The sequence below is a fragment of the Geotrypetes seraphini genome, chromosome 2 (genome assembly GCF_902459505.1).
Source record: "Geotrypetes seraphini chromosome 2, aGeoSer1.1, whole genome shotgun sequence".
Lineage (NCBI taxonomy): Eukaryota > Metazoa > Chordata > Amphibia > Gymnophiona > Dermophiidae > Geotrypetes > Geotrypetes seraphini.
This window is the reverse complement of record NC_047085.1, coordinates 389,052,687-389,078,227: the sequence shown is the minus strand read 5'-3', so window position 1 is coordinate 389,078,227 and position 25,541 is coordinate 389,052,687. Positions and strand designations below refer to the sequence as shown.

The following is a 25,541-nucleotide window of genomic DNA, read 5'->3' as shown; positions in this document are numbered from 1 at the left end:
ACACCTCCATGCCGGTACTCGCGGCTGAATCACTTAATCCTCCAGTACAAACACGCTCTGATGCCGACCCTCCCCGACATCGAGACCGACACCAGTCCCCCCGAGACCAGGACCGGCATCGATCTTCCTCCCCCGGTACCGTCTCGATGCGCTCTGGCAAATCTCTCTCTAAGACTCGCCACACTGAGCCGTCCGCACCACCGTCCCATCCTGCGCACACCGACGTCAGGGACCCGGACTTATGGGAAGAATCCCCACCCGGTACCGATGATGAGGCTTCCTCAACGGACGAGGAACCATCGATGGTCGATACCAGTTCCAAACCTGAACAGTCCTCATTCACAAAATTTCTCAGGGAAATGTCGGCGGCTCTATCGATCCCTTTGGAATCCGACTCTAAGAAGTCCCAGGCTTTCCTGAAAGCCCTGGACTTCGAACAACCTCCCAAATAATTTTTAAAGTTACCTGTCCATGACATCTTACGGGAAACTTTTTACAAAAATTGGGAAAATCCTCTCACGGTACCGGGTGCCTCTCGCAAACAGGGTCATTCCTATCCCGGGGTTCGACAAACCTCAACTACCCCATGAATCCCTTCTAGTGGAGTCCACCTTGAAGAAAACCCAGGGCTCCAGTGTTTATGCCTCCACCCCTCCTGGCAGAGAGGGCAGAACAATGGATAAATTTGGCAAGCGCCTTTATCAGAATTCCATGCTTGCCAACAGGGCTAATAATTACACCTTTCACTTCTCCTTCTATATGAAGCATTTGGTGCAACAACTCTCCTCCTTACAAAAGTACATCCCTGAGCGTAAGATCCCGGTTTTCCAACAACAAATCTCCAGTTTGATCCAACTCCGGAAATTTATGGTGCGATCCATTTATGACTCTTTTGAGCTGACCTCTCGAGCATCTGCCATGGCTGTTGCCATGAGGCGCTTGGCCTGGCTGAGAGTTTCTGACCTCGACATTAATCACCAAGACCGCCTGGCTAATGCACCTTGTCTTGGTGATGAACTATTCGGGGAGTCCCTGGACTCAACTACCCAGAAACTATCAGCACACGAGACCAGGTGGGATACCCTAATCAAACCTAAAAAGAAGACTCCACCTGCTCGCCCCTACAAACAGCAGTCTTCCTACCAACGCAGGTTCTCGGCCAGACCTCTCAACCCGCCTCAGCAACAACAGCCTCGCCGGCCTCGTCAGCAGCACCAAACTCAGGCACGTTCACAATCTCACCAACCTGCCAAGCCTCTCCCACAGTCAAAACCATCTCAGCCTTTTTGACTCTTTTCTCCAGGGCATAGCCAGTCTCCCGCCATCATTGCCTCTTCCTCAGCCGATAGGAGGCCGCCTTCAACTCTTCCTCAACAGTTGGGAGGTCATTACATCAGACCTGTGGGTCCTCAACATCATTCGCCACGGCTACTCTCTCAACTTCCAGACTCTTCCACCAGACAATCCTCCCATAGAGTCTGTTTCTCACTCCTCTCAATCCCCCCTCCTCCTGAGGGAGGTCCAATCCCTTCTTCTTCTCAATGCCATCGAAGAGGTACCCCCAGACCAAAGGGGTCAGGGATTCTACTCCGCTACTTCCTGGTTCCCAAGAAGACAGGAGACCTCCGTCTCATCCTCGATCTTCGGAACCTCAACAAGTGTCTGGTCAAGGAAAAATTCAGGATGCTCTCCCTTGCCACGCTTTACCCTCTTCTCTCTCATCACGACTGGCTATGTTCCCTAGACCTCAAAGAGGCCTACACTCACATTCCAATCCATCTGACTTCACGTCGCTACCTCCGATTTCAGGTACAGCACCACCACTATCAGTACAAAGTGCTACCCTTTGGCCTCGCATCATCGCCCAGGGTGTTCACCAAGTGCCTTATTGTGGTGGCGGCCTTCCTCAGGTCTCACAACCTCCAGGTGTTCCCATACTTGGACGATTGGTTGGTGAAAGCTCCTACGTCTCCGCTTGCGCTACAAGCCACTCAACACACCATCTCTTTCCTCCATCTCCTGGGGTTCGAGATCAACTACCCCAAGTCACATCTCCTCCCCACACAGCGACTTCAGTTCATTGGTGCCGTCCTCGACACCACTCTGATGAGGGCATTTCTCCCCTCAGACCGCCAACGAACCCTGCTCCATCTCTGCCGTCAGGTGCTCCTTTGTCGCTCTATTCCGGCTCGGCAAATGATGGTCCTCCTGGGCCACATGGCCTCGACAGTCCATGTGCTTCCTCTGGCACGACTCCACCTCAGGACACCTCAATGGACTCTAGCCAGCCAATGGTCACAGACCACGGATCCTCTTTCTCATCCCATCTCTGTGACATCGTCTCTTCAGCAATCTCTTCAATGGTGGTTGAACTCCTCAAATCTTTCCAGGGGTCTACTCTTTCATCTACCCCCTCACTTCATGATCATAACCACAGATGCCTCCCCCTATGTATGGGGAGCTCACATGGGAGATCTTCGCACCCAGGGACTCTGGACCCCTCAGGAGCGTCAACATCACATCAATTTCCTGGAACTCAGGGCCATGTTCTATGCTCTCAAGGCCTTCCAGCACCTTCTCTATCCTCAGGTTCTTCTCCTGTGCACAGACAACCAAGTCGCCATGTACTACATAAACAAGCAAGGCGGCACCGGATCTCCCCTCCTCTGTCAGGAGGCCATCTGCATCTGGACCTGGGCCAAGGCCCGCAGTCTCTTCCTCAAGGCCGTCTATATCCAGGGCGAACAGAACTCCCTGGCCGACAACCTCAGCCGCATCCTTCAACCTCACGAGTGGACCTTGGATCCTCCCACACTCCACTCCATCTTTGCTCTCTGGGGCGCTCCTCAGGTGGACCTCTTTGCAGCTCCTCACAACCATCAGCTGCCCCAGTTCTGCTCCAGACTCTACTCTCCTCATCGTCTGACCCCGGATGCATTCCTGCTCGACTGGACGGATCGGTTCCTCTATGCCTTTCCTCCACTGCCTCTAATGTTGCGGACGCTATTCAAACTCCGCAGGGACAGAGCCACCATGATTCTCATCGCTCCTCGGTGGCCTCGCCAACACTGGTTCTCCCTCCTGCTCCAGCTCAGCTCCAGGGAGCCCATTCCTCTTCCTGTGTTTCCTACTCTACTTACGCAACAGCATCAGTCTCTACTACATCCCAATCTGTCATCGCTCCACCTGACAGCTTGGTTTCTCTCGGGCTGACCTCTCCAGAGAATCTGTCTCAGCCTGTCCGTCGCATTTTGGATGCCTCCAGGAAACCGGCCACCCTCCAATGTTACCATCAGAAGTGGACCAGGTTCTCCTCTTGGTGTCTCCTGCATCACCACGACCCCACCTCGTTGGCGGTGGAAACTGTACTGGATTATTTGCTCTCTCTGTCCGACGCTGGCCTCAAGTTTACCTCAATCAGAGTCCACCTCAGTGCCATCACTGTGTTTCATGAGCCTATCCTCGGAAAACCTCTCACGGCTCATCCACTGGTTTCCCGGTTCATGAGAGGCCTCTTCAACATCAAACCACCTCTGAAGCCTCCTCCTGTCGTCTGGGACCTCATGAAACCTCCGTTTGAGCCTCTTGCCACTACTTCACTCAAATTTCTGACGTGGAAGGTGCTTTTCCTCATTGCCATCACCTCTGCCAGGAGGGTTAGTGAGCTGCATGCACTGGTTGCCGACCCACCTTTTACTATTTTTCACCATGACAAGGTGGTTCTGCGTACCCACCCTAAATTCCTTCCCAAGGTGATCTCGGACTTCCACCTCAACCAGTCCATTGTATTGCCTGTCTTTTTCCCTAAACCCCATGCTCATCCTGGGGAACAGGCGTTACACACGCTAGACTGTAAGCGGGCCCTTGCATACTACCTGGACCGTACCAGGGCTCACCGCTCTTCGCCTCAACTCTTTTTGTCCTTTGACCCCAACCGTCTGGGGCACCCTGTTTCTAAACGGACGCTTTCTAACTGGCTTGCAGCCTGCATTGCGTTCTGTTATGCTCGGGCCGGTCTCTCACTGGAAGGTGCTGTCCCGGCCCACAGGGTCAGAGCTATGGCTGCTTCTGTGGCTTTCCTCCGCTCCACGCCCATCGAGGAAATCTGCAAGGCTGCCACTTGGTCCTCAGTTCACACGTTCACTACTCACTATTGTCTGGATGCCTTCTCCAGACGGGATGGACACTTCGGCCAATCTGTGTTACAAAATTTATTTTCCTAATGGCCAACCATCCCTCCTCCCTCTCTGTTAGCTTGGAGGTCACCCATGCGTTAAGAATATGCTGCCTGCTTGTCCTGGGATAAAGCACAGTTACTTACCGTAACAGGTGTTATCCAGGGACAGCAGGCAGATATTCTTACGACCCACCCACCTCCCCGGGTTGGCTTCTTAGCTGGCTTATCTTAACTGGGGACCACGCTCTCCTCCGTCGGGCGGGAAGGCACTCGCGCATACGCGGTGCGGCCATCTAGAACTTTCTAGTTAAAAGTGTCCGTACCGGGGCTCCGTCGGTGACGTCACCCATGCGTTAAGAATATCTGCCTGCTGTCCCTGGATAACACCTGTTACGGTAAGTAACTGTGCTTTCTGATTGGTCTGCTTTAAAGTTAGTACGGTAGTTTATTTATAATATATGCATTCATAGCATGTTTTTATCACTTCATGTTTTTTAATGTTTAAACAATTTTATTGAAAGTTTCCAAAATACAAAAAAACAGCTGGCATAATGAACAGGGCATAATGAACAGGGAAAGCTGTAATATCACCAACACACCCCTTAAATCCCTTTTCCAGTCAAAACCCTCCCCCCTTCCGCCCCCATATTAACATAAATTGCAAAACAATATTACATTACATTACATTACATTACATAAGTGATTTCTATTCCGCTTGTGCCTTGCGGGCCGCATTTTTTATAGCCCTCTGAGGTAGGAAACTTCCTTTAACCCAGTGGTCTCAAATTCAAACCCTTTGCGGGGCCATATTTTGGATTTGTAGGTACTTGGAGGGCCTCAGAAAAAAAATAGTTAATGTCTTATTAAAAGAAATGACAATTTTGCATGAGGTAAAAACTTTATAGTTTATAAATCTTTCCTTTTGGCTAAGTCTTAATAATAATATTGTAATTTATAGCTAAAGAGACATGATCAAGAAACTTTTTGTGATTATGATAAACATACCAAGGGCCTCAAAATAGTACCTGGCAGTCCGCATGTGGCCCCTGTGCCGCGAGTTTGAGACCACTGCTCTAACTCAAATACACTGGGTAAACAGGGAGAGAGCAGTATGGTACAGATAATTCTTAAAGATATGATTTACATGTATGTGCATGTCAGGTCCAATAAATTGAAGTTTGACTGCTTAGAACTTGAAGTCCCCTTGTGCTTCTTTGCTGTTTAACTGTTAACAGAATTATAAAAATGTGGGAGAATAGGATTTTGCAAATAGGATTTTTTTTTTTAATATTTAGTTGGATATTACGTTTTTAAACATAATGTTGATAAATGTGCTCTGTGATGTACAGTATAAGCATAGAAACATCTAAGGCATCTAGTGAATGATTGGCTTACTGTATTAGATGCATACAAGAGACATAAGAAAATGGTGTTATCAGTTGTTCTAGATCAGGGGTGTCCAACCTTTTGGCTTCCCTGGGTTGCATTGGCCGAAAAAAAATTTCTGGGGCCGCACAAACGTACAAACCTGCAGCAAGACAGAGGAGGGAGCTGGCAAGACGGTAAACACCCAGAAGCAGCAGAAGAAAACACTGTATTGCCCTTGACCTGGGCCGCCCAAAATACTTCACGGAGCCGCAGGTTGGACACCCCTGTTCTAGATGAAGGCAGAAGTGGTAGGATTGTCTTCAGCCAGGATATGAGTACCTTTAGCTGTATGCTAGCTATGGATCATTTAGTGAGTTAGATAAAGGGTGGTAGGTGCGTAGAATGGCCTCCCAAGGGAGGTGGTAGAATCAGATATATTAACTGCTTGCTCAGGGATCGGTAGCATAGAATATTGCTACTATTTGGGTTTCTGCCAGATACATGTGATCTGGAGTGGCTACTCTTGGAAACAGGATACCGGGTTAGCAGACCATTGGTTTGCTCCAGTATGGCTATTCTTATGCTGTTGTGAGTTCAAGTTAGCTTGAAATCAGCCTAGAGGATCCTCATAAAAAGAAATAAAGGGAAAACCATAGATTAATAGGAGTATACATCTATGTATCGGAAATGTAATTGAGACAAACTTGATGAGCTGTACAGTCTTTACTTGACATACATTGTTAGGTTTCTAGAGGGGTGTAAGATGAATGAGGAGTGGATGAGTGGCCTAGTGCTTAGAGCAGTTGCCTCAGCACTGCAGCTCCTTGTGACTCTGGGCAAGTCACTTAATACTTCATTGCCTCAGATACAAAATAAGTAAATCACATCCCATCCCCTTATCCCTTTCCCTTGTGCAATGCCTTATGAGAAAAAAGGTGTACATTTTATTAAGGTAGAGATCTGAAATCAAACCTTTGGAAATTTGTAACAGTGAAAATGTGGATAAGAAGGACCTGGCAGGGGTACCATAAAAACAATTGTAGAAATATAGAACAGAGTTGTACAGTAGAGAATGACACGGGGAAAAAATCTGTCCCCGTCACTGCACCGTCCCTGGCCCACTGTCCCCTTCACCGCCATTCCCTTCATTGCACCATCACCGCCATCCCATTCACCGCCCCTTCACCGTCATCCCATTCACTGCCCCGTCACCGTCCCCACAACATTCATACAAGCCTCAGTACTACAGTATTTAGCTTATTCCTTCCTTATAAATCAAAATTCTAGCTGCTGAACTGGAGAAAGAGATGTTCAGCTGGCAGGGCTTTGTTTATAAATTTTTATCAGCACAACTAATATACTACTTTATCCTGAAGAAAAAAGAAAAAGAAATATAATTTTTTTTCTACCTTTGTTGTCTGGTTTCTGCTTTCCTCATCTTCTCATTCAATTCCTTCCATCCACTGTCTGTCTTCTCTCTGCGTCTTCCATTTGCTCTGTTACTGTGCCTCTCCTTTTCTCCCCCCTTCCAAATTGGTCTGGCACCCATCTTCTTCCCTCCACTCCCCCCATAGTCTGGCATCTCTGTCTTCCCTGCCAGCATTTTCACCTCACCCTCTCTTCCCCATTTCCCTTCAGCGCCTTCTCCCACTCTGTCTACCCCATGTTCTACCAGCGTCCTTCTCCCCACTCTGTCTTCCCCATGTCCTACCAGCGTCCTTCTCCCCCCTCTGTCTTCCCCATGTGCTTTCAGCATCCTTCTCCCCCCTCTGTCTTCCCCATGTGCTTTCAGCGTCCTTCTCCCCCCTCTGTCTTCCCCATGTCCTTTCAGCATCCTTCTCCCCCCTTTGTCTTTCCCATGTCCTTTCAGTGTCCTCCCCCTCCGTCATCCCCATGTCCTTTCCGCGTCCTTCTTCCCCCTCCGTCTTCCCCATGTCCTTTCAGCTTCCTTCTCCCCCCCTCTGTCTTCCCCATGTGCTTTCAGCTTCCTTCTCCCCCCCTCTGTCTTCCCCATGTGCTTTCAGCATCCTTCTCCCCCCCTCTGTTTTACCTTTTCCCTTCAGCGTCTTTTCCTCTCCACCCCACATTTCCTCCTCCCAGCCCCTTACCTTCGTGGCGCTTACACCCCCCTCCACCCTCTGGACAACAGGCCCAGTCTTACAAACCTCCCTGCCCTTTACCTGTGGCCGGCGATGTCTAAACTGCCTTCTTACAGCAGCCGGAGCGTTGTAGTTGCATATGGCTGCCATAAAGGTTGTCTCTGATGCAACTTCCGGTTGCCACAAGCAGCTTCAATGCTCCAGCTGCTGTAAGAAGGTAATTTAGACTCACGGCCAGAAGGTAAGGGGCAGGGAGGGAGAAAGGGAGCTGTTTCAACTCAGTGGCGGCAGTAAGGAGGGCGGCAGTATGGAGGGAGCGTGATAGGTGACCGCACGCGTTCCCTCTCTTAACTGCAGGGACGAGGCCATTCACCGCTCCACAGGGAGGTGAATGGCCTTGTCCCCGTAGCCATGGTGAACACAGGTTTTTCCTCACTGTTTTGGCGGTGGGAACAGCCACCGTGTCATTCTCTATTATACAGTACAAGAGAATAGATTATGCTGAGCAGCAAAGGATGGCTGCACCTTCAAAAAAATATAAGAAGGATGGAGTCGGTCCAGAGGAAGGCTACTAAAATGGTATGTGGTTTTTAAGGCATATGGGGACAGACTTAAAGATCTCAATCTGTATACTTTGGAGGAAAGGCGAGAGAGGGGAGATATGATAGAGATGTTTAAATACCTACGTAATGTAAATGCGCATGAGTTGAGTCTCTTTCATTTGAAAGGAAACTGCAATGAAAGGGCATAGGATGAAGTTAAGAGGTGATAGGCTCCGGAGTAATCTAAGGAAATACTGGGCTAGGCACATGGGATCTTTTAGAGAGAGAGGAAGAGATAATTGTTATTGCAGATGGGCAGACTAGAGAGGCCATTTGGCCTTTATATGCCATCAAGTTTCTGTTTCTAAGTTTCATGTTTCTATGATGATAGAAGAAGCAGAAAGGTCAAGTGGAGGTGGGGGGGAGACTAGGGAAGTAATTGAGATTTAGTTAAGAGGAGCTCACTCACTTCAGTTCTTTTTGAGAGACCATGGATTGTACAATTTTGTACATCCTAATACTGAACTATCCTCTATAAATTCAGCCTAGTAAAGGAACATTCACAAGAAACTAATCTTTCCATGAGCAAAATTCTTATTTGACTTTGATATGCTGAGATTTGGAAGGAGTATATTAGGTTTGCAGTGCGTGCAGTAAGTAGTATTTTACTAAGAGCTAGTGAGTATAATAAAATTAATTCATCCCCACCCCCCCTTTATGAAGCCTTGTTAGCATTTTTCATTGCCAGCCGCAGCGGTAAAAGCTCTGGCGCTCATAGAGTTCCTATGAGTGTTGGAACTTTAACCGCCATGGCCAGTGATAAAACCCCCCACTAATAGAGCTTCATAAAAGGGGGGGGGTATGTGCAGCATTTAGGATATGAAATTTTAATTCCCCCCCCTGCATCAGGATTTGTGGCATTTTTAAATAACTTTAAATCTGGGTTTGTGGAATACTTTGCAGAGTGAAGGGGGACAGACATTCTTATTAAAGAGAGACAAATAAAAAAAGATGTCATTGGAAATCAGAGACAGGTCAAAGGTTTTCCTGTGACATTTAATTAGTAAGGAGCAGCTTAATAAAATGCTAAAATCAAACAGTATTTGGAGACATTGCAGTAAATGTTATCAAATGTCACATATGTAAACAGTGCACTTCCATTTTAGATGTCCTTTTGTATAAAGTATGACATTAGATTTACTGGAAGTGCCAAGAATTTTGACCCATTTTTTTCTTATACCATCTTTATTCAGCTTTTTATACTGTAATCTTGCATCATTTGTGCATCCCTCTGTAACTGAAATTGCTCCTTATTGTATGTGCAAGTCATGCTCTACAAGTGTCCCCCAAGTCATAGAGTATTTTGCCAGCCAGGTTTTGAGGCTATCCACAATGAATATGCATGGAAGAGATTTGCATACAATGGAGGCAGTGTATGCAAATGAATTCATGCATATTCATTGTGGATATCCTGAAAACCTGGTTGGCAAGAGGGTACTCTAGGACTAACTTGGGAAAAACTGCTCTAACTTATGCAACAGAAGGTAGTCGCAGTGGAACTCACTTGTCACTCAATTGCAAAAATGTTATGACAAGAGAAATTTCAGAAAACTACTAAAAACACAGTTATTTGTTAATGCATTTTTCTAGACATTGATTTTCATGCATGTTCTTCTGCTAGGCTTTTTACATGATTTTCTGAGGATTATATGTTCATGTTTGTCTGATTTTATTTGTTTTATTGAATTTTGTATGTAACGATATGTAAACCGTTTTGGTTTAAACAGTATACAAATTTTAAAAAGAAATAAATAAATAATATGGTTTGAGTATCGGTGATGTCATGCGATCTCTTTTTCATTTTTTTAAGGAAATGTTTCTGCTGTATAATTAAGCACGCCAGAGGAAGGACAAGTATAATGTCCAATGTAACCAAAATAAGCTTTATTATATAAATGAAATAGTCAAATAGTCCCAACAAGACATCTTTCTGAGCATTAGTATGATTTTCAGTGGATTTTGTTTAAAAGTAAAATATTACAGAGAAGGAAGTGATGTCATCAATCAGAATGACTACTTAAAGTTCGCTCCAAGCAGCCACAAGTGATAATTGGAAATAGCAATCCGGTTACATCAGAATAAATATAATAGAGTTTGGGCTCCATTACCTTATCCAGATGTGGCATGGATGTCTGGCAGATTATCTTGGCATCAATTTTGAAGGGTTTGCTTATTCAGGGAGCTCGGTGGTTAACCTTAAGAAAGGCTCTGACATGGTAGGCTGTACTGCAGCTGTCAGTGCTGACCCCATTGGATTTCTTCACAACTGGAAAGCTCATGGAGGAGAGAGATGAGAACCTGCTTAGCAAAATATGAATGTGACCATGAGATGAAAACGGATTTGAAAGCGGTCTTCGGTGAACTTGCCACTCATGGAGCTGCCTTCCAGGGTGTAATAAATGGTCTCGGACATAGAATGGAAGACACAAGACACAAATCGAGGAAAGTGCAGAAATGCTAGATACTTTGGAAAAGCAAATGAAGGAAACCTGCCTCCCCTCCACACACACACACACAAAAAGCGGTTAACCTTCATAAACTACAAACGATCACAGAAAAAGGAAGATGGGCAAAAAATATCTGGAAAACTTAAGAGAAACTGGTAGACTAGTCAGCAAAGCAAAGATGCAAATGGAAGAAAAAAATAGCCAACATGGTAAAACAAGATATTTTATATACATGGTAAGACAAGATATTTTAGAGATATGCCAGTGATAGGACAAAGTGCAAAAAAGTGACACAAATGTGAAGGGAAGGAATATGCTGAAGCTGATAAAGATGAAGCTGAATTGCTTAACAAATATTTCTGTTTTGTGTTCATTGCTGAAGGACTGGGATCAGGACTGTAGGTATGGTAGACCCTGAGCAATTTTCAGAGGACTGTATTCGTTAGATGCTAGCTAAGTTTAAGGTGGGCAAAGCAATGGGGCTGGTTGGCGTATATCTGAGAATACTGAAAGAACTTGGGGATATTCTGGTAGCTCTGCTGGCTGACCTTTTCAATGCTTCTCTAGAGTCAGGAGCGGTACTGAAGAATTGGAGGAGAGTGGATGTGGTCCTTCTCCACAAAAAGCGGAAGTAGCGAAGAGTTAAGGAACTACAGGCTGGTAAGTAAATTAATGGAAATGCTTTTAAAACAGAGAATATTGAAGTTTCTGGAATCCAATGGATTACAGGACCCGAGGCAACATGGTTTCACTAGGGGCAGGCCTTGTCAAATACATCTGATCAATTTCTTTGACTGGGTTGAATCGATGGAGAGTGCTAGATGTGGTGTATTTAGGTTTTAGCAAAGACTTTGATGCTGTTCCACACAGGTGTCTAATAAATAAACTGAGTGCCATTTGGTATGGACCCCAAAGTGACAGACTGGGTCAGGAGCTGGTTGAGTGGAAACGACGGTAGTGGTAAATGATGTTCATTCCGAGGAAAGGGAATTTACCAGTGGTGTGATGCAAGGTTCGGTTCTTGGGCTTTTAATTTTTAACATTTTTGTAAGCAATTTTGCTTGAAGGGCTGTCAGGTACGGTTTGCCTCTTTGTGGATGATTCAACAATCTTTAATAGGGTAGACACCCCTGATGGTGTGGAGAACACGAGGAAGGACCTAGCGAAACTTGAAGAATGGTCCAGAATTTGGTAGCTAAGATTTAATGCTAATAAATGTAAGTTCATACATGCATGCATGCTGTAAAAATCCAAGAGAACAGTACAGTTTAGGGGATGAAGAACTTCTGTGCACAAGAGGAAGGTTATTTGGATGTGATTAGTAAGTGATGACCTTAAAGTGGCCAAGCAGGTTGAAAAGGGGACGGCAAATTCTAGGATGCTTGGGTGCATATGGAGAGGAATGACCAGTAAGAAAAAGGAGGTAATGATGCCCCTTATAAGACTCTGATGAGACTTCATTTAGAATATTGTGTACAATTCTGGAGACCACACCTTTAAAGAGACATAAACAGGATGGAGTCGGTCCAGAGCAAAGCTACTAAAATGATCAGTGATTTTTGTCATAAAAAGTATGCGGACAGATATAAAGATCTCAGTATGTATACTTTGGAGGAAGGGCAGGAGAGGAGAGATATGATAGCAATGTTATGTGGCATTAATGTACATGAGGTAAGTCTCTTTCAGACTCTGCAACCAGGGACATAGGATGAAGGTGAAAAGGGATAGATAGGCTCAGAAATAACCTCAGAAAATACTTTTTCACAGAAAGGGTGGTGAATGATGGAGATGAAAACAGGATGTGAATTCAAGAATCTGAGTGAGGAAGAGATAGGCAGACTAGATAGGTCATATGATCGTTGTCTTCATTTTTCTATATAACACATGGTCAAATGAGAAGATCTTGAAAATAGGAGCAGGACAACAATCAATATACATTTATTCTTGATTCATTGAAGGATTGTCTTCGTATCAAACATTAAAGAAACTGTTGATGCCGTGGAACCGTAATCATGTACTTGGCATTCTCTTGAAGCTGAGTTTTGTGCCAATGAAGTCTGCTTCCTTTGATTATGTTACCTGGAAAGTGCTTTCTCATAGTTCCTTTAACTAGAAAAATAAGTGAGCTAAAAGCCTTGGTAACTTCAGTATCATATACAACAACATAATACTTTGTACTTATCCTGAGTTGCCAAAGGTAGTCAAACCTTTTCATGTCATCAAGGAAATAGTACTTCCTATGTTTTGTCCTAAACCTCATAAGAATCCATGTAAGATGTTCCTTTACATTGGTATGCAAATGGGTTCAGGTTTCTTAAGATACCAAAAGCCCATAAAAGTCTATGTAGCTGTTTATCCTTTGATCCCAATAGGGTAGGTATTTAAATCATCAAGTCTTGCATCCAACAAGATGGTACTCCAACTATCCAGTAGTGTGAAACTTCATCAGTTTGGTACCAGTGCATCTACCAAGGTTTCATGAAATCTGCTTCATTCAATATCATATGTAAAGCAGCAACTTGATCCTCACTTCAAGCCATCGCTTCACATTATTGCTTAGACCAGTCTGTAATCAGAGCAAAAGGTATTTTTTGAGCTGTGCAGGCTGACTTATCTTTGTGGCATTAACAGGTCTTGTGTCTTTCTTTATAATCAGGATTATCCTACACACTTGTGTGCCTGTCTTAACTTGTTGATGGAAAATAAGTTTCTTACACATAACACATCTTTCTGTAGACAACATAATTAAACAGGCATATAATCCTTCCCACTTCTTTGAGAGGTAAATTCCTTCTTGAAGCTTGTAACTATGGGGTGGGGTCCGGACCAGTACACAAACAGCCAGACACAAGAAGAGAAAGTAAAAGAAAACTTCTTCATTATGATACAGACGTTTAAATACTTGAAAGGTATTAATTTAGAACCAAATCTTTTCCAGAGAAGAAAAATGGTAAAACTAAAGGGCATAATTTGAGTTTACAGGGAGGAAGACTTAGGAGCAGAATTTTAAAAAAGTGTGGGATAAAAATAGAGGATCTCTAATTAGAAAACAAAGGATGTAAATCAAAGAACTAAGGCCGGTATTGGACAGACCTACATGGTCTGTGTCCCATATATGTATATATATGGTCTGTGTATATACATGGTCTGTGTCCCATATATGATTTGGTATAGGATGGGCATCAATGGGACCTCCACTAATTTGAACATGAGAATATTACTGGCCAGACTTTATGGGATGTTTGGATAATCTGGAGTGAGCTTGGACAGTAACTTCAGCATTTGGAACCTAGGACAATACCAGACTTTATTGTTTATGACCCAGAAATATCAAAGAAGAGACAAGTTAATTTAATCATGGGTATAACTTATGGGCAGATTTGATGGACCATTCAGATCTTTATCTGCCGTCTGGTACTATGTTACTTTACAGGGCTTCTAGGATATAGTGGTCTATGAGGAAGGCAACAATACTATGAGGGACTTCACCTTGAGAAAGCAATATAATGTGAAACATGTCAGTGAAATAGTGTCCCTGACCTAGGCCACAGAGAAAGCTAAGTACTAGCTAATACTTATTACAAATAATGAATTATACCTTTTGAATTTGAAAGAAATATTTATATTTAAAGACAAAAAACAGAAATAATAAAATAATAAAAAATAGTTATTAAAAAATATTTATTAACAACCACTGATCCAATGACAAGACATAAAGCTTTTGTGTAATGAAAATCTATTGAACACAAAGTGGTGTTTCTGAGAATCGTTAAAGGGCGTTTGAAGGGTGTTATATCTTAGGCGATATTACAAGAGACTATCCCTTAACTATTGACTTTACAGGGCTAGGCATACATGGAACAGTCTCTTGTTCAAAAAGTTCTGAGAGGGACCTGTAGCTTACAGGACCCAAAGTATGGATCGTGGCTTGTGCCTTCCATGCCCCAAGCAGTCTTCCAACAGTTTCCCTTCCTCAGACAACAGGATCTGGCCTCAGCTATACCTCAGAGCAACAAAAGATAAATTGGCTTACCTCAGCCAAGCTGAGTATCTATGGGTTGTAGTCACGGTGCATACAAGAATCACCTCTTCCTTCATTCCTCTGGGCCTCCCCTAGCTAGTTCTGGCCCATCCTCTTATACTTCCTATATCCTGTCTCCCTGACTCCTCCTAACTGTGTCTCTTCCCCCTAAGGAAGAGCTACCTTTATTAAGGTGGCTCTGGCATTGTGATGTAGTATCCAGCAGGAGGAGTGGTAGTGTCCTATAGACCACAGTTCTTCAACCGCCGGTCCGCAAAAAAATCTTGCCGGTCCGCGAAGGATTCAGGACCCCGCCGCAGCAAAAGGTGCCGGCGTCAGCTGACGTGCAACTTCCTGTTGCCGTCGCTATGCCGGCACTCCTGCCTGCCACCACGGACTCCTGCCGCGTTTGTCTCCTCACCCCCAGAAAAGCAGCGGCAGGTCTTTGTGCTTTTAACTTCGGCACACAGCTGCCCCTAGGTAGTATTTTAGCGCGGTTTCATGAGGCAGCCTCGGGGCCTTTGGTAGGGGGCCCACATCGCATCATCAAAGCGAGCCGGCCTACCAAAGGCCCCGAGGCTGCCTCATGAAACTGCGGCTAAAATACAGCTTAGGGGCAGCTGTGTGCCGAAGTTAAAAGTACACAGAGCTGCCTCTAACCTACATCGAGGAAACATTTGCTGGAGAGGGAAGGAGGGAAGGGAGTAGAGGTGCTCCTGGACAAGGGAGGAGAAGGGGCTACTGCTGACAGGGGGGAAGGGAAAGGGAAGAGAGTTACTGCTGGATAAGGGGAGGAAGAAAGGGAGAAGGTACTGCTGGAACATTGGAGGAAACAGCTGGTAGGGAGATTAGAGGAGGGGAAGGAGTCAGGATGGAATGGAGAGATCAGATGAGGGAAAAGGGAGAGAAAGAGGAATGACAAGGTAGAGAGAGATTGATGCTGGGAAGGGGGTTTAGATGAAAAATAAGGAAAGAGGGACAAAGATGCTAGATCTGGTGTAGGAGAGAGGGGCATAGAAAGAACGCAGATACCATATGGGAAGGGGAGGGGTAGGGGTAGAGGGCAGACAGTGGATGGAAGAGGCAGACGCTGGATGGAAGAGAGTGAAAAGACGATGAAAGCAGAAACCAGAGAAGACAAAAGGTAGAAAAATATAATTTTATTTCTATCTTGTGATTAGAATATATCAGATTTAAAATATGTATCCTGCTAGAGCTGATGTTAGACATAACTGGGAGTGCAAAGCCCAGGCAGTGCGTCTTTAGCTTCCAGCTGACTTAGGGCTTTCTCTGACCAGGAGGCAGTTGCCCTAGTTGCACTCTCCCTAACACCATTCCTGCCATGTATGACTGCGGTATTCTGTTAGCATGATATTTGTTTAGCATTCTGTAATAATTTGGCTTATTCAGTTTTCTTGATAGTAGAGGGGATATATGTGAAGGGGAGGAGAGATGGGGGTTTTGTTGATCCTTGCCCTGTATTATTTATATTTATAAAATGACAATTGTACAGAATATTGTTTCTTTTTATACTTTAATAAAATATGTTCAGTATAAAATCATAACTATTTGAGGCTTGTGCGGATGGGATCAGATGGTTAACGGGATCGAGCTCGTGAGGACAGGGCGGCAATGGGGTTTTAAAAAATTTCAGTCTTATTAGTTTGCCGGTCCACGAAATAATTATTTTATTTCCGCCGGTCCATAGGTGTAAAAAGGTTGAAGAACACTGCTATAGACTCTCTTACAAAGCTATGGAAATAACTGTGGTATAGAGCTGCCTAGTATATGCAGGAAGAGCTGCACAGAACTCTGGGATAGTTGTTGAATCCTGTGCTGTCAGACAGTGTCATCCCTTCTGTGCCTGATTTGCAGTGCTGTCCACAGAAAACAACTGTTGGAAGTGAGAAACAATGCTAAAACTGATTATCCTTCTAAAACTTTCTTCCAGTGATGAAATATAGAGTACCTATTAATAAATTAAATTTGTGAAGGGACAAACCAATTTACACTAGATTGGGCTTCATGGTAAAACTGGTAGATTAGAGGCCGACTGAAACTGCAGCTGAAACTAATCGTTTGGTTTCTACAAAAACAAAAAACTACAGTTTGGTTATGTAAATGCAAGTCAATGAGGCCCACTGGGGATTGTCAGAACTTACTGATGGGAGCTCTCTGCTAAAGCCACAGGAGATTGGGCTAGATTCACTAATCTGACCGATCCGGGAAGGTCTGATGGGTTCCCAAACCGGCAATATTCTAATGGGGGTGATCGGAGGAATGCCACCATCGCTAGTGTGCGATTCTGATGCATATGCAGACCATCTATAGATGGTCTGCGCATGCGTCTAAGACCCGTCTGAGCCGCGGCTTTTTAAAAAAAAACTTTTGCTTTACTTTTAGTAGCCCACTTTAAACCCATGGGTTAAAACCATGGCTTCGCAGTGCGGGGAAGGGCAGAAGAGATTTGGGGCGGCAGGTAGAAGAGATTCGGGGAAGAGCATGGTGGCGATTTGGGGCGGAAGGCAGGACAGATTCGGGGCAGAGCAGGCAGGACAGATTCGGGGCAGAGCATTGGGGCAGCAGGCAGGAGAGATTTGGGGTGTGCAGAGAGCAGGGCGGCAATGGAGCTGGAGAGTCAGAAAGGACGTTTGCAGTCGCTTATTGGGTTGATCGGCCAGCCCAGTCGGATCGTGAAATTTGTTTTGTGAATTGCATCCCTGCCTACTTTGCATGCTGTTCCCCTCATTTGCATGCGCGGATCGGTAGAGAGGTAAGTGAATCGGGCCGGAGTAAAATCGGGTCGCAAAGGGGTTGCAAACCAATCGGTGCACAATCGGTTTGCTTAGTGAATCTAGCCCATTGTTTCCAGGGACTTCAAGCACAGGCTGACAACTGGGAGAGTCATTTTAACAAACACTTATCAAGTCTGGCATGTTGGGTTCTCAAGTCAATGCAGATGTAAATATCATCTGAGAAAGGACTCTTGTGAGAAAGTAGCACTGAGATATTTCCTGTGTTTATATTTAGTTAATAGTCAAGCATGATATAGAATTCTTACTAAAATAGGGTAAAGGGGTCTACACCAGTGGTTCCCAACCCTGTCCTGGAGGACCACCAGGCCAGTCGGGTTTTCAGGATAGCCCTAATGAATATACATAGAGCAGATTTGCATGCCTGGCACCTCCATTATATGCAGATCTCTCTCATGCATATTCATTAGGGCTATCCTGAAAACCCGACTGGCCTGGTGGTCCTCCAGAACAGGGTTGGGAACCACTGGTCTACACTGTGGTATTATATCATACAACTTGATGCACAATCTGGAATAAAAATGTACATTGCCACTAGAGCATTGCCTTTTGAGATCAAAGCCAGCAGGGGCAGGGGGATCTCTTACCCTGACTACACCCCTAGATCACCAGGGATTGTAAAATAGGCCCAATGCATCTAAAGTTGGGCATGGGGGAAAGGCAACCTCTGTTCGAAGGGGAGGGAGGAAGGGAGACAAACAGGACAAAGCACAAATTTTCTACTTCCACCAAAAACACACAGTCAGTTGCTACCGAAAACATGGCCATAGCCTTTTGGCTGAAACCAAAATTGGGCAGAAAAAGGGTTTTGGGCCAGTTGGCACAGAAACCAAAACTGAAATTCAGCCGGCCTCTATGGTAGATGATGATTTTGGTAAAAGTTTTAGAAATAGGAGCATTCTGTTGTGTGAACTTGGTGTGGAATTGAGGAGAGGGTGTTTGAGGTAATGCTTGTTAATATTGAATCTTTTATTTTGTGTTTTACGAGTACAGTATTATTAATTACTACTGATATATATAATGTTTATTAATACTGAATCTTTATTTTGTGTGTTATGAGTATTAATTACCACTGATATAATTTAGAAGAAATGCACAACAACTCTAGAATAACTAATTTGAGTTTCTAAATAGGTATAGTTTAAATAAATATTCTATTGAAATGATCTTCTGTAAGATGTTCTGCTATATGTAAACCATATATTTTATTTATGTTCTCTAACAAGTTTCATGATAGTTTTTTTAAAAGGGCTGAATGGTTTCTTTTTGAGTACACTTCTCCCTCCTTATTCGCGGGGATTGGGGATTGACTAACCTGCAAAGAAAAACCGCAGATAACAGCAATATATATATATTATATGCTAGCAGGCTTCAGAGGGTGGAAAGACTCAGGCACGGGGCAGAAAAGTGGTTCAAAAAATGGGGTGAACCCGCGTGAGACGAGGGTTCGCTTATTTGTATAGGGTTAAGGGTCAAACCCAGGCAGTGAGGAGAATAAGTAGCAGCTGCTGCCTGACTCCTGGTGCAGAGCCTCAGGCTGAAATGATCACCACTGCCGCCCTACCTCTGCTCCTCCACCCTTCCATCTCATCCTCCATCAGCCTCATGTTTCACATCGGTCTCCCAACACCTTCACCACCACCTCCCCAACCGCCCTCCTCTTGCAATGCTGGTAACCACTCCGGGCACCCTGGGCAGGCAACTGATCTAACACCATACGCAAACCACCGACATGTGCGGGAGCAGGTCGTTGCCTAGGAAACCGCTGTTCTGTCGCCAGGGACAGAAACAACCTGTGGAAGGAGTTGGCGAGTTAAGTGGGAGGTGAGGGTGCAGAATTCAAAATGCTAAAAAAGCCTTAAAACCTGGTGCTCTGTGAAAGCTAGTAAGGAGTGATTTTCTCAGAATGAAGTGCTTGGAAAAATGCACCAAAATTTTTATCTGTACCGTACTGTACTGTACTCATGGATGGCATAATTTGGGGGGAGGAGTCAGCATGCTAAAAATCACGAATAATCAAAATCGTGATTGCTGAAATCAGGAATACGGAGGGAGAAGTGTAATCATTACAACTACAATTATTTCCATAGCACTACCAGGCATAAGCAGCGCTGTATAGTCACAAAGAAGACAGTCCCTGCTCAAAAGAGCTTACAATCTAAACAGATAAGACAGACAAACAGGATGGCATGGATACAGTTAAGGGGAACAGTTAATCTGCTGGCTGGGTTGGTGGGCAGTAGGGAGTAGGATTATGGATTGAAGGCTATATCAAAAAGGCGGGTTTTCAGTCTGCTTTTAAACAAGGTAAGGGAAGGGGCTTGGTGAACAAACTCGGGTAATTTATTCCAGGTATAGGGGGCACTAGATTAAAGGAACGAAGTCTGGAATTGGCAATGGAGAAGAAGGGTACAGCTAAGAGCAGCTTATCTGAGGAACAGAGTTCTCTGGGAGATGTATAAGGAGAGAGGAGAGATATTGAGGGACAGCAGAATAAACACACTTGTAGGTCAGCAATAGGAGCATTACTCCTGGCTTGTCAGTTGGCCATGTCATAAAAACAATGTATTAAGTCCCTAAGTGCTGACAGCCTTATGCAGTGAATTTCCTAATATTTCTTATCTAGTCAAACTTGGGGTCTGGGAAGTGAAAAATACAATGAATCTAGTATAGCCTTTCACTATCTCTGTTTCCCTCCCAAAGGAAAAGGTTGCATTTCCATGAAATTGTAGTGATTTGTTTATATTGACCTGCAGGGACCCACTGTGCCAATTTGCATGCCACCTTCATCAATTCCTTTCATATTCTGCATCTGATATGTTGATTTAGGGTGCATATGATTTTAATTAGAATCCCTAATATATTTGTTTTCTTATTCAGAAAATGGCTGACCCCTCAGCAAACGGCGACTTCAATCCATCAGTGGTTGCTGATACACAAAAATCTCCAGGTATTAACCTGTTAGTTTCAGCTTTGTCCAATTTTGTTGTATCTGGTCTAGATTTCAGCAAATAATTCTTGTAATGTACTGCAGATAATATAGGTGAGGCTGTAAAACTGCCACACATTTTTAGTAAATTTCTTAGAAATTTATGACTAAATGAAGTACAAGGTTAGAGCAAACATCTTTTTAAAGAAATTACTTCTTTGAATTTTCAAACATACATAAAAAATTTCATGATGGAGAAGTCAATATATGTTGACAAGAGAAAAGCAGATTAATAGAGGCATACCACTATAGCAGGGGTCTCAAAGTCCCTCCTTGAGGGCCACAATCCAGTCGGGTTTTCAGGATTTCCCCAATGAATATGCATGAGATCTATGTGCATGCACTGCTTTCAATGCATATTCACTTGGGAAATCCTGAAAACCCGACTGGATTGCGGCCCTCAAGGAGGGACTTTGAGATCCCTGCACTATAGAGATTTCCACTGACATTAGTAAGTTATTTGCAAAGTTCCAGTAAGCAGTTAAAACTTATATTTTTCATTTGAATGGTGCTCTTCACTGGAACATGGGAGAAATCAAAGGCTCTCATCATATTTGAGAGCCTTATTTATAGGTGATTGTGACATGTTTCAAGATTTCCCTAAATTCTATAGACTACTTATCTCTGTTGGGACAACCTTTTTAGGAGCAGAATAGTAAAAGCTTGGAAACTTTTTTTTTTTTTTGCTTACTCTTTGATTTTAGGAGTTCTAATGGACATTTTATTTAATTTGACACTTAATCAATTCCGTTTTATTCTGTCTGGAATCTTGGAGATAGTGTCTACAATTATACAATGGTTTAAAACTTTTTAAAATTCCATATATACAATGGGAGCTGAAAAGTTCTTAGCCCAACCAAGAAGGGAATAACGTGGAATCAAGAAACAGGTAATGGATGTTGGGGGTCAGCCTGAGGATGTGAAATGGGAGGAGTGAGAGTATCTAGAGCAGATGAGAGAATGGTATAGGAAAGGATGGCTTCACTGACAGACTTGTGTGACATAATAGTAGAAGGGAGGGATGAGAGAGTGGTGGAGAGTAGTGCTGCCGGATTCACTATTCGAATCGGTTCACCGATTCGCTTCGGGTGAATCGATTCAAATCAATTCAAAACAAAAAAAAAATCGGTTCCTGATTCGGCTAACCCTCCCCCCTCGCCCCCTAAAGCAGGAGTGGCTGCGCTGCTCTTGTTGGCCGGCCGCTGCCAAATCTGCTTTTGAGGGTGAGGGGGGAGGGTCAGTTGGGAAGTGCTGCTGTCTGGCTTCCCCCCCTGGTGTCCGTTTCCCCCCTGGCGTTCGGCTCCCCCCCTGGCCTCCCACTCCCGCTCCCCCTGGCCTCCCCGCACCGTTTACTTTTGAGGAGCAGGCAAGATCGCGATGCTAGCGATCTTTGCACTGCTTCTGAGCTGTTTCCTCTGCCGCGATCCTGCCTCTGACATCAGAGGAGGGGCGGGACCGTGGCATAGGAAACAGCTCAGACGCAGTGCAAAGATCGCTAGCATCATGATCTTATCTGCAGGCTGTTCCTTGAAGGTAAACGGTGCGGGGAGGCCAGGGGGGAAGCCGGACACCAGGGGTAACACGCAGGCCTTCCGGGGGGGGGGAGGGGGGAGAAGTCCTTTGGGGTGGGGGTGGGACAGGCCTTCAGGGGAGGAATGCAGGCCTTTAAGGGGGGGGACAAGCCTTCAAGGGGGGACATGCCTTCAAGGGGGGGGGACAGGCCTTCAGGGGTGGGATGCAGGCCTTTAAGGGGGGGACATGCCTTCAGGGCTGGGATGTAGGCTGTTAAGGGAGGGGCAGGCCTTTAAGGGGGGGGCGGGCAGGCCTTCAAGGGGGAAACTTAGTTATCATGTAGCTTGGCACCATGTCATGCAGGCCCTTGAAGACACAACATTTTGCTAAGGGCAACCAGTGAGCCGACAGTGGAGTCTGGGAGAGAGGGTCATGGGCACAAGGTTTTTTTTAGAAGTCTGATTGCCAGGTTTTGTCGCTGAGGATATATGTTTTTCACTGTGAGACCGTTGAAGAGGGCATTGCAGTAGTCCATGCAAGAGAGGACTAGGGCATAGAGTAATTGGATGAACTCAGAAAAGTAGTTCCTTATTTTTTGGGAGTTGATGTAGGTAGTAAAATGAGGAAAATACCACCTAAGAGAGATGGTTAAAAAGCGACATGTTGGAGTCGAGGAGTATTCCTAGTCTGCGTGCTTGGTCTTCGTAGTTATGGTAATTGAGTCCCATAGTAGAAAGGGACAGTTGCAGTTCTTTGTGGATCCAAAAGAGTTCCATTTTGGAGGCGTTTAGTTGCAGTTTGTTGACAGACATCCAGTTTTTGATTTCCGAGAGGCAGTTTAGGAGTTTTGTGATCTGGGTGTTGCAGGTTTCTCCTAGGGGTAGGTACAATTAGATGTCATCAGCGAAAAAGTGAACCTGTATTTTGTATTGTGGGCTATGTCTAGGACTGGTCTAATGTAGCGATTAAATATTATGGAGGGAGAGCCCCATGTGGAACACCGTATTTGATCGGTTTTGATAGCGGATTGTTGAGCAGTACGCTTTGGGATCTATTATTTAGGAAGGAGGCGAACCATTGTATTGCAGTGTCTTGGATTCCAATTTCAGAGAGCCGCACAGTGAAGAAAAGATGATCAGTAGTGTCATAGAAACATAGAAAGATGACGGCAGAAAAGGGCTATAGCCCATCAAGTCTGCCCACTCCACTGTCCCACCCCATTAAGTCAGAGTGCTGCTCGACCCACGTAGAGATCCCACGTGGATGTCCCATTTAGTCTTAAAGTCGAGCACGCTAGTGGCTTTGATCACCTGCACCGGTAGTTTGTTCCAGTGATCCACCACCCTTTCTGTAAAGAAATACTTCCTGGTGTCATCACCAAATCTCCCTCCTCTGAGTTTGAGCGGGTACCCCCTTGTGACTGAAGGTCCCTTAGAAAAGAATATGTCGTTTTCCACCTCGACACGACCTGTGACGTACTTAAATGTCTCAATCATGTCACCCCTCTCCCTGCGCTCCTCTAGAGAGTAGAGCTGCAACTTGCCCAGTCTTTCCTCGTATGAGAGACCCTTGAGTCCAGAGACCATCCTAGTGGCCATTCGCTGGACCGACTCAGCTCGAAGTACATCTTTACGGTAATGTGGCCTCCAGAATTGCACACAGTACTCCAGATGAGGTCTCACCATGGTTCTGTACAGTGGCATTATGACTTCAGGTTTACGGCTGACGAAAAACACTGCATTAAGATCCAGCAGCACCAGAAGGACATGACATAGTTACTCTTATCCATGAGTTTCCAGCGGTCATCAATGATGTCGAGAAGGACAGTTTCAGTAACAGTACTGTGGAATTTCCTGAATCTCAATTATTGGAAGGCGGATAAGAACATAAGAATAGCCGTACTGGGTCATACCAATGGTCCATCAAGCCCAGGAGCCTGTTCTCACGGTGGCCATTCCACGTCTCTAGTACCTGACCAAAACCCAAGGAGTAACAACATTCCATGCTACAATCCATGGCAAGCAGTGGCTTTCCCCATGTCTTTCTCAATAACAGACTATGGACTTTTCCTTGAGGATATTGTCCAAACCTTTCTTAATACCAGCTACGCTATCTGCTCTTACCACAACCTCTTGCAATGCATTCCAGAGTTTAACTATTCTCTGAATGAAAAAATATTATCTCATATTGGTTTTAAAAGTATTTCCATGTAACTTCAAGTTTCCCCTACTCTTTGTAATTTTCCACGGAGTGAAAAATCAATCTACTTGTACCCGTTCTACTCCATTTAGGATTTTGTAGTCTTCAATCATATCTCCCCTCAGCTATCTCTTTTCCAAGCTGAAAAGTTTTAGGGCTCCTTTTACTAAGGTGCATTAGGGCCTTAATGCGCGGAATAGCGTGCACTAAATTGCCCCACGCGCTAGATCTTAACGTCAGCATTGAACTGGCGTTAATTCTAGAACCGTGCGGTAATTTTGTGGATATGCTAAAAACGCTAGCGCACCTTAGTAAAAGGAACCCTTAGTCTTTCCTCATACGGGCTCTTCGTTCATCGATGAAGGAAGGAGTTCAGTTGGTTTAACACTATTTTTTCCAGGATCTTTGAGATGAAGTGTAGGTTGGAGACGAGTCTAAAGTTGTCAGGCACATTTGTATCGAGTGTGGGTTTTTTCAAGATCGGTCTGATGACTGATGACTTTCAGTTTATGGGCACTACGCCTGTTTGTAGAGAGGTGTTGATGAGGAAGGATGGAGTCTATAAAGGCATCTTTCACAGCCACTAGGAGGTGTGGTGGGCAGGGGTCTAGGTTGGAGCCAGAAGGGCGAATAGCATCTAGTGCAGTGGTCTCAAACTCCGGCCCGGGGGCCAAACATGGCCCGCCAGGTACTATTTTGAGGCCCTAGGTATGTTTGTCATAATCAGAAAAGTAAAATAAAATAGTTTCTTGATATTATGTCTCTTTAGCTATAAATTACAATATTATTATTAAGATTTAGCAAACAGGAAAGATTTATAAACTGTAAAGAGTTTTACCTCATGCAAAATTGTCATTTCTTTAATAATACATTAACTAATTTTTCTGAGGCCCTCCAAGTACCTACAAATCCAAAATATGGCCCTGCAAAGGGTTTGAGTTTGAGACCACTGATCTAGTGTCTTGGCGATGTTATCATGGGAGACACTTTCAAAGTGAGTTAGGTTCCCAGTTCAAGTTTTAATTACCTTGTCTGAGTTGTTGGGGAACGATCTGTAGCTTTCAGTATCTAAACAACATAGCAAACCTTTTTTCTTATGTATTGATTTTATAACTATTCTAGAGGCTTTTGTATATAGATGTGTTTTATAGAAAAGAGATGCTATAAAATTGCCACAAAACATCAAATTTTTCACTGCAGTATTCATGCAATTTGCTAAACAAAAATAAACCTGCCTTCCTTTTGCAGCAGATACTTTAAGGCCTTAGTCTTTGCAATATAATATTAGAATGCCTGCGGCAGGGTTTGTAAAAC

At 44.5% G+C, this 25,541-nt stretch overlaps 1 protein-coding gene across 5 annotated transcripts in view; it reads left to right on the top strand.

Moving 5' to 3' along the window:
* The window catches only part of TAX1BP1 (Tax1 binding protein 1), a 256,118-nt gene that overhangs the window by 98,376 nt on the left and 132,201 nt on the right, over nucleotides 1-25,541 (top strand). For all 5 annotated transcript variants that reach the window (XM_033930769.1, XM_033930766.1, XM_033930767.1 and 2 more), the window contains exon 11: nucleotides 20,408-20,477. In XM_033930769.1, coding sequence (XP_033786660.1) covers nucleotides 20,408-20,477 — 70 coding nt within the window. The remainder of the gene's footprint in view (nucleotides 1-20,407; nucleotides 20,478-25,541) is intronic.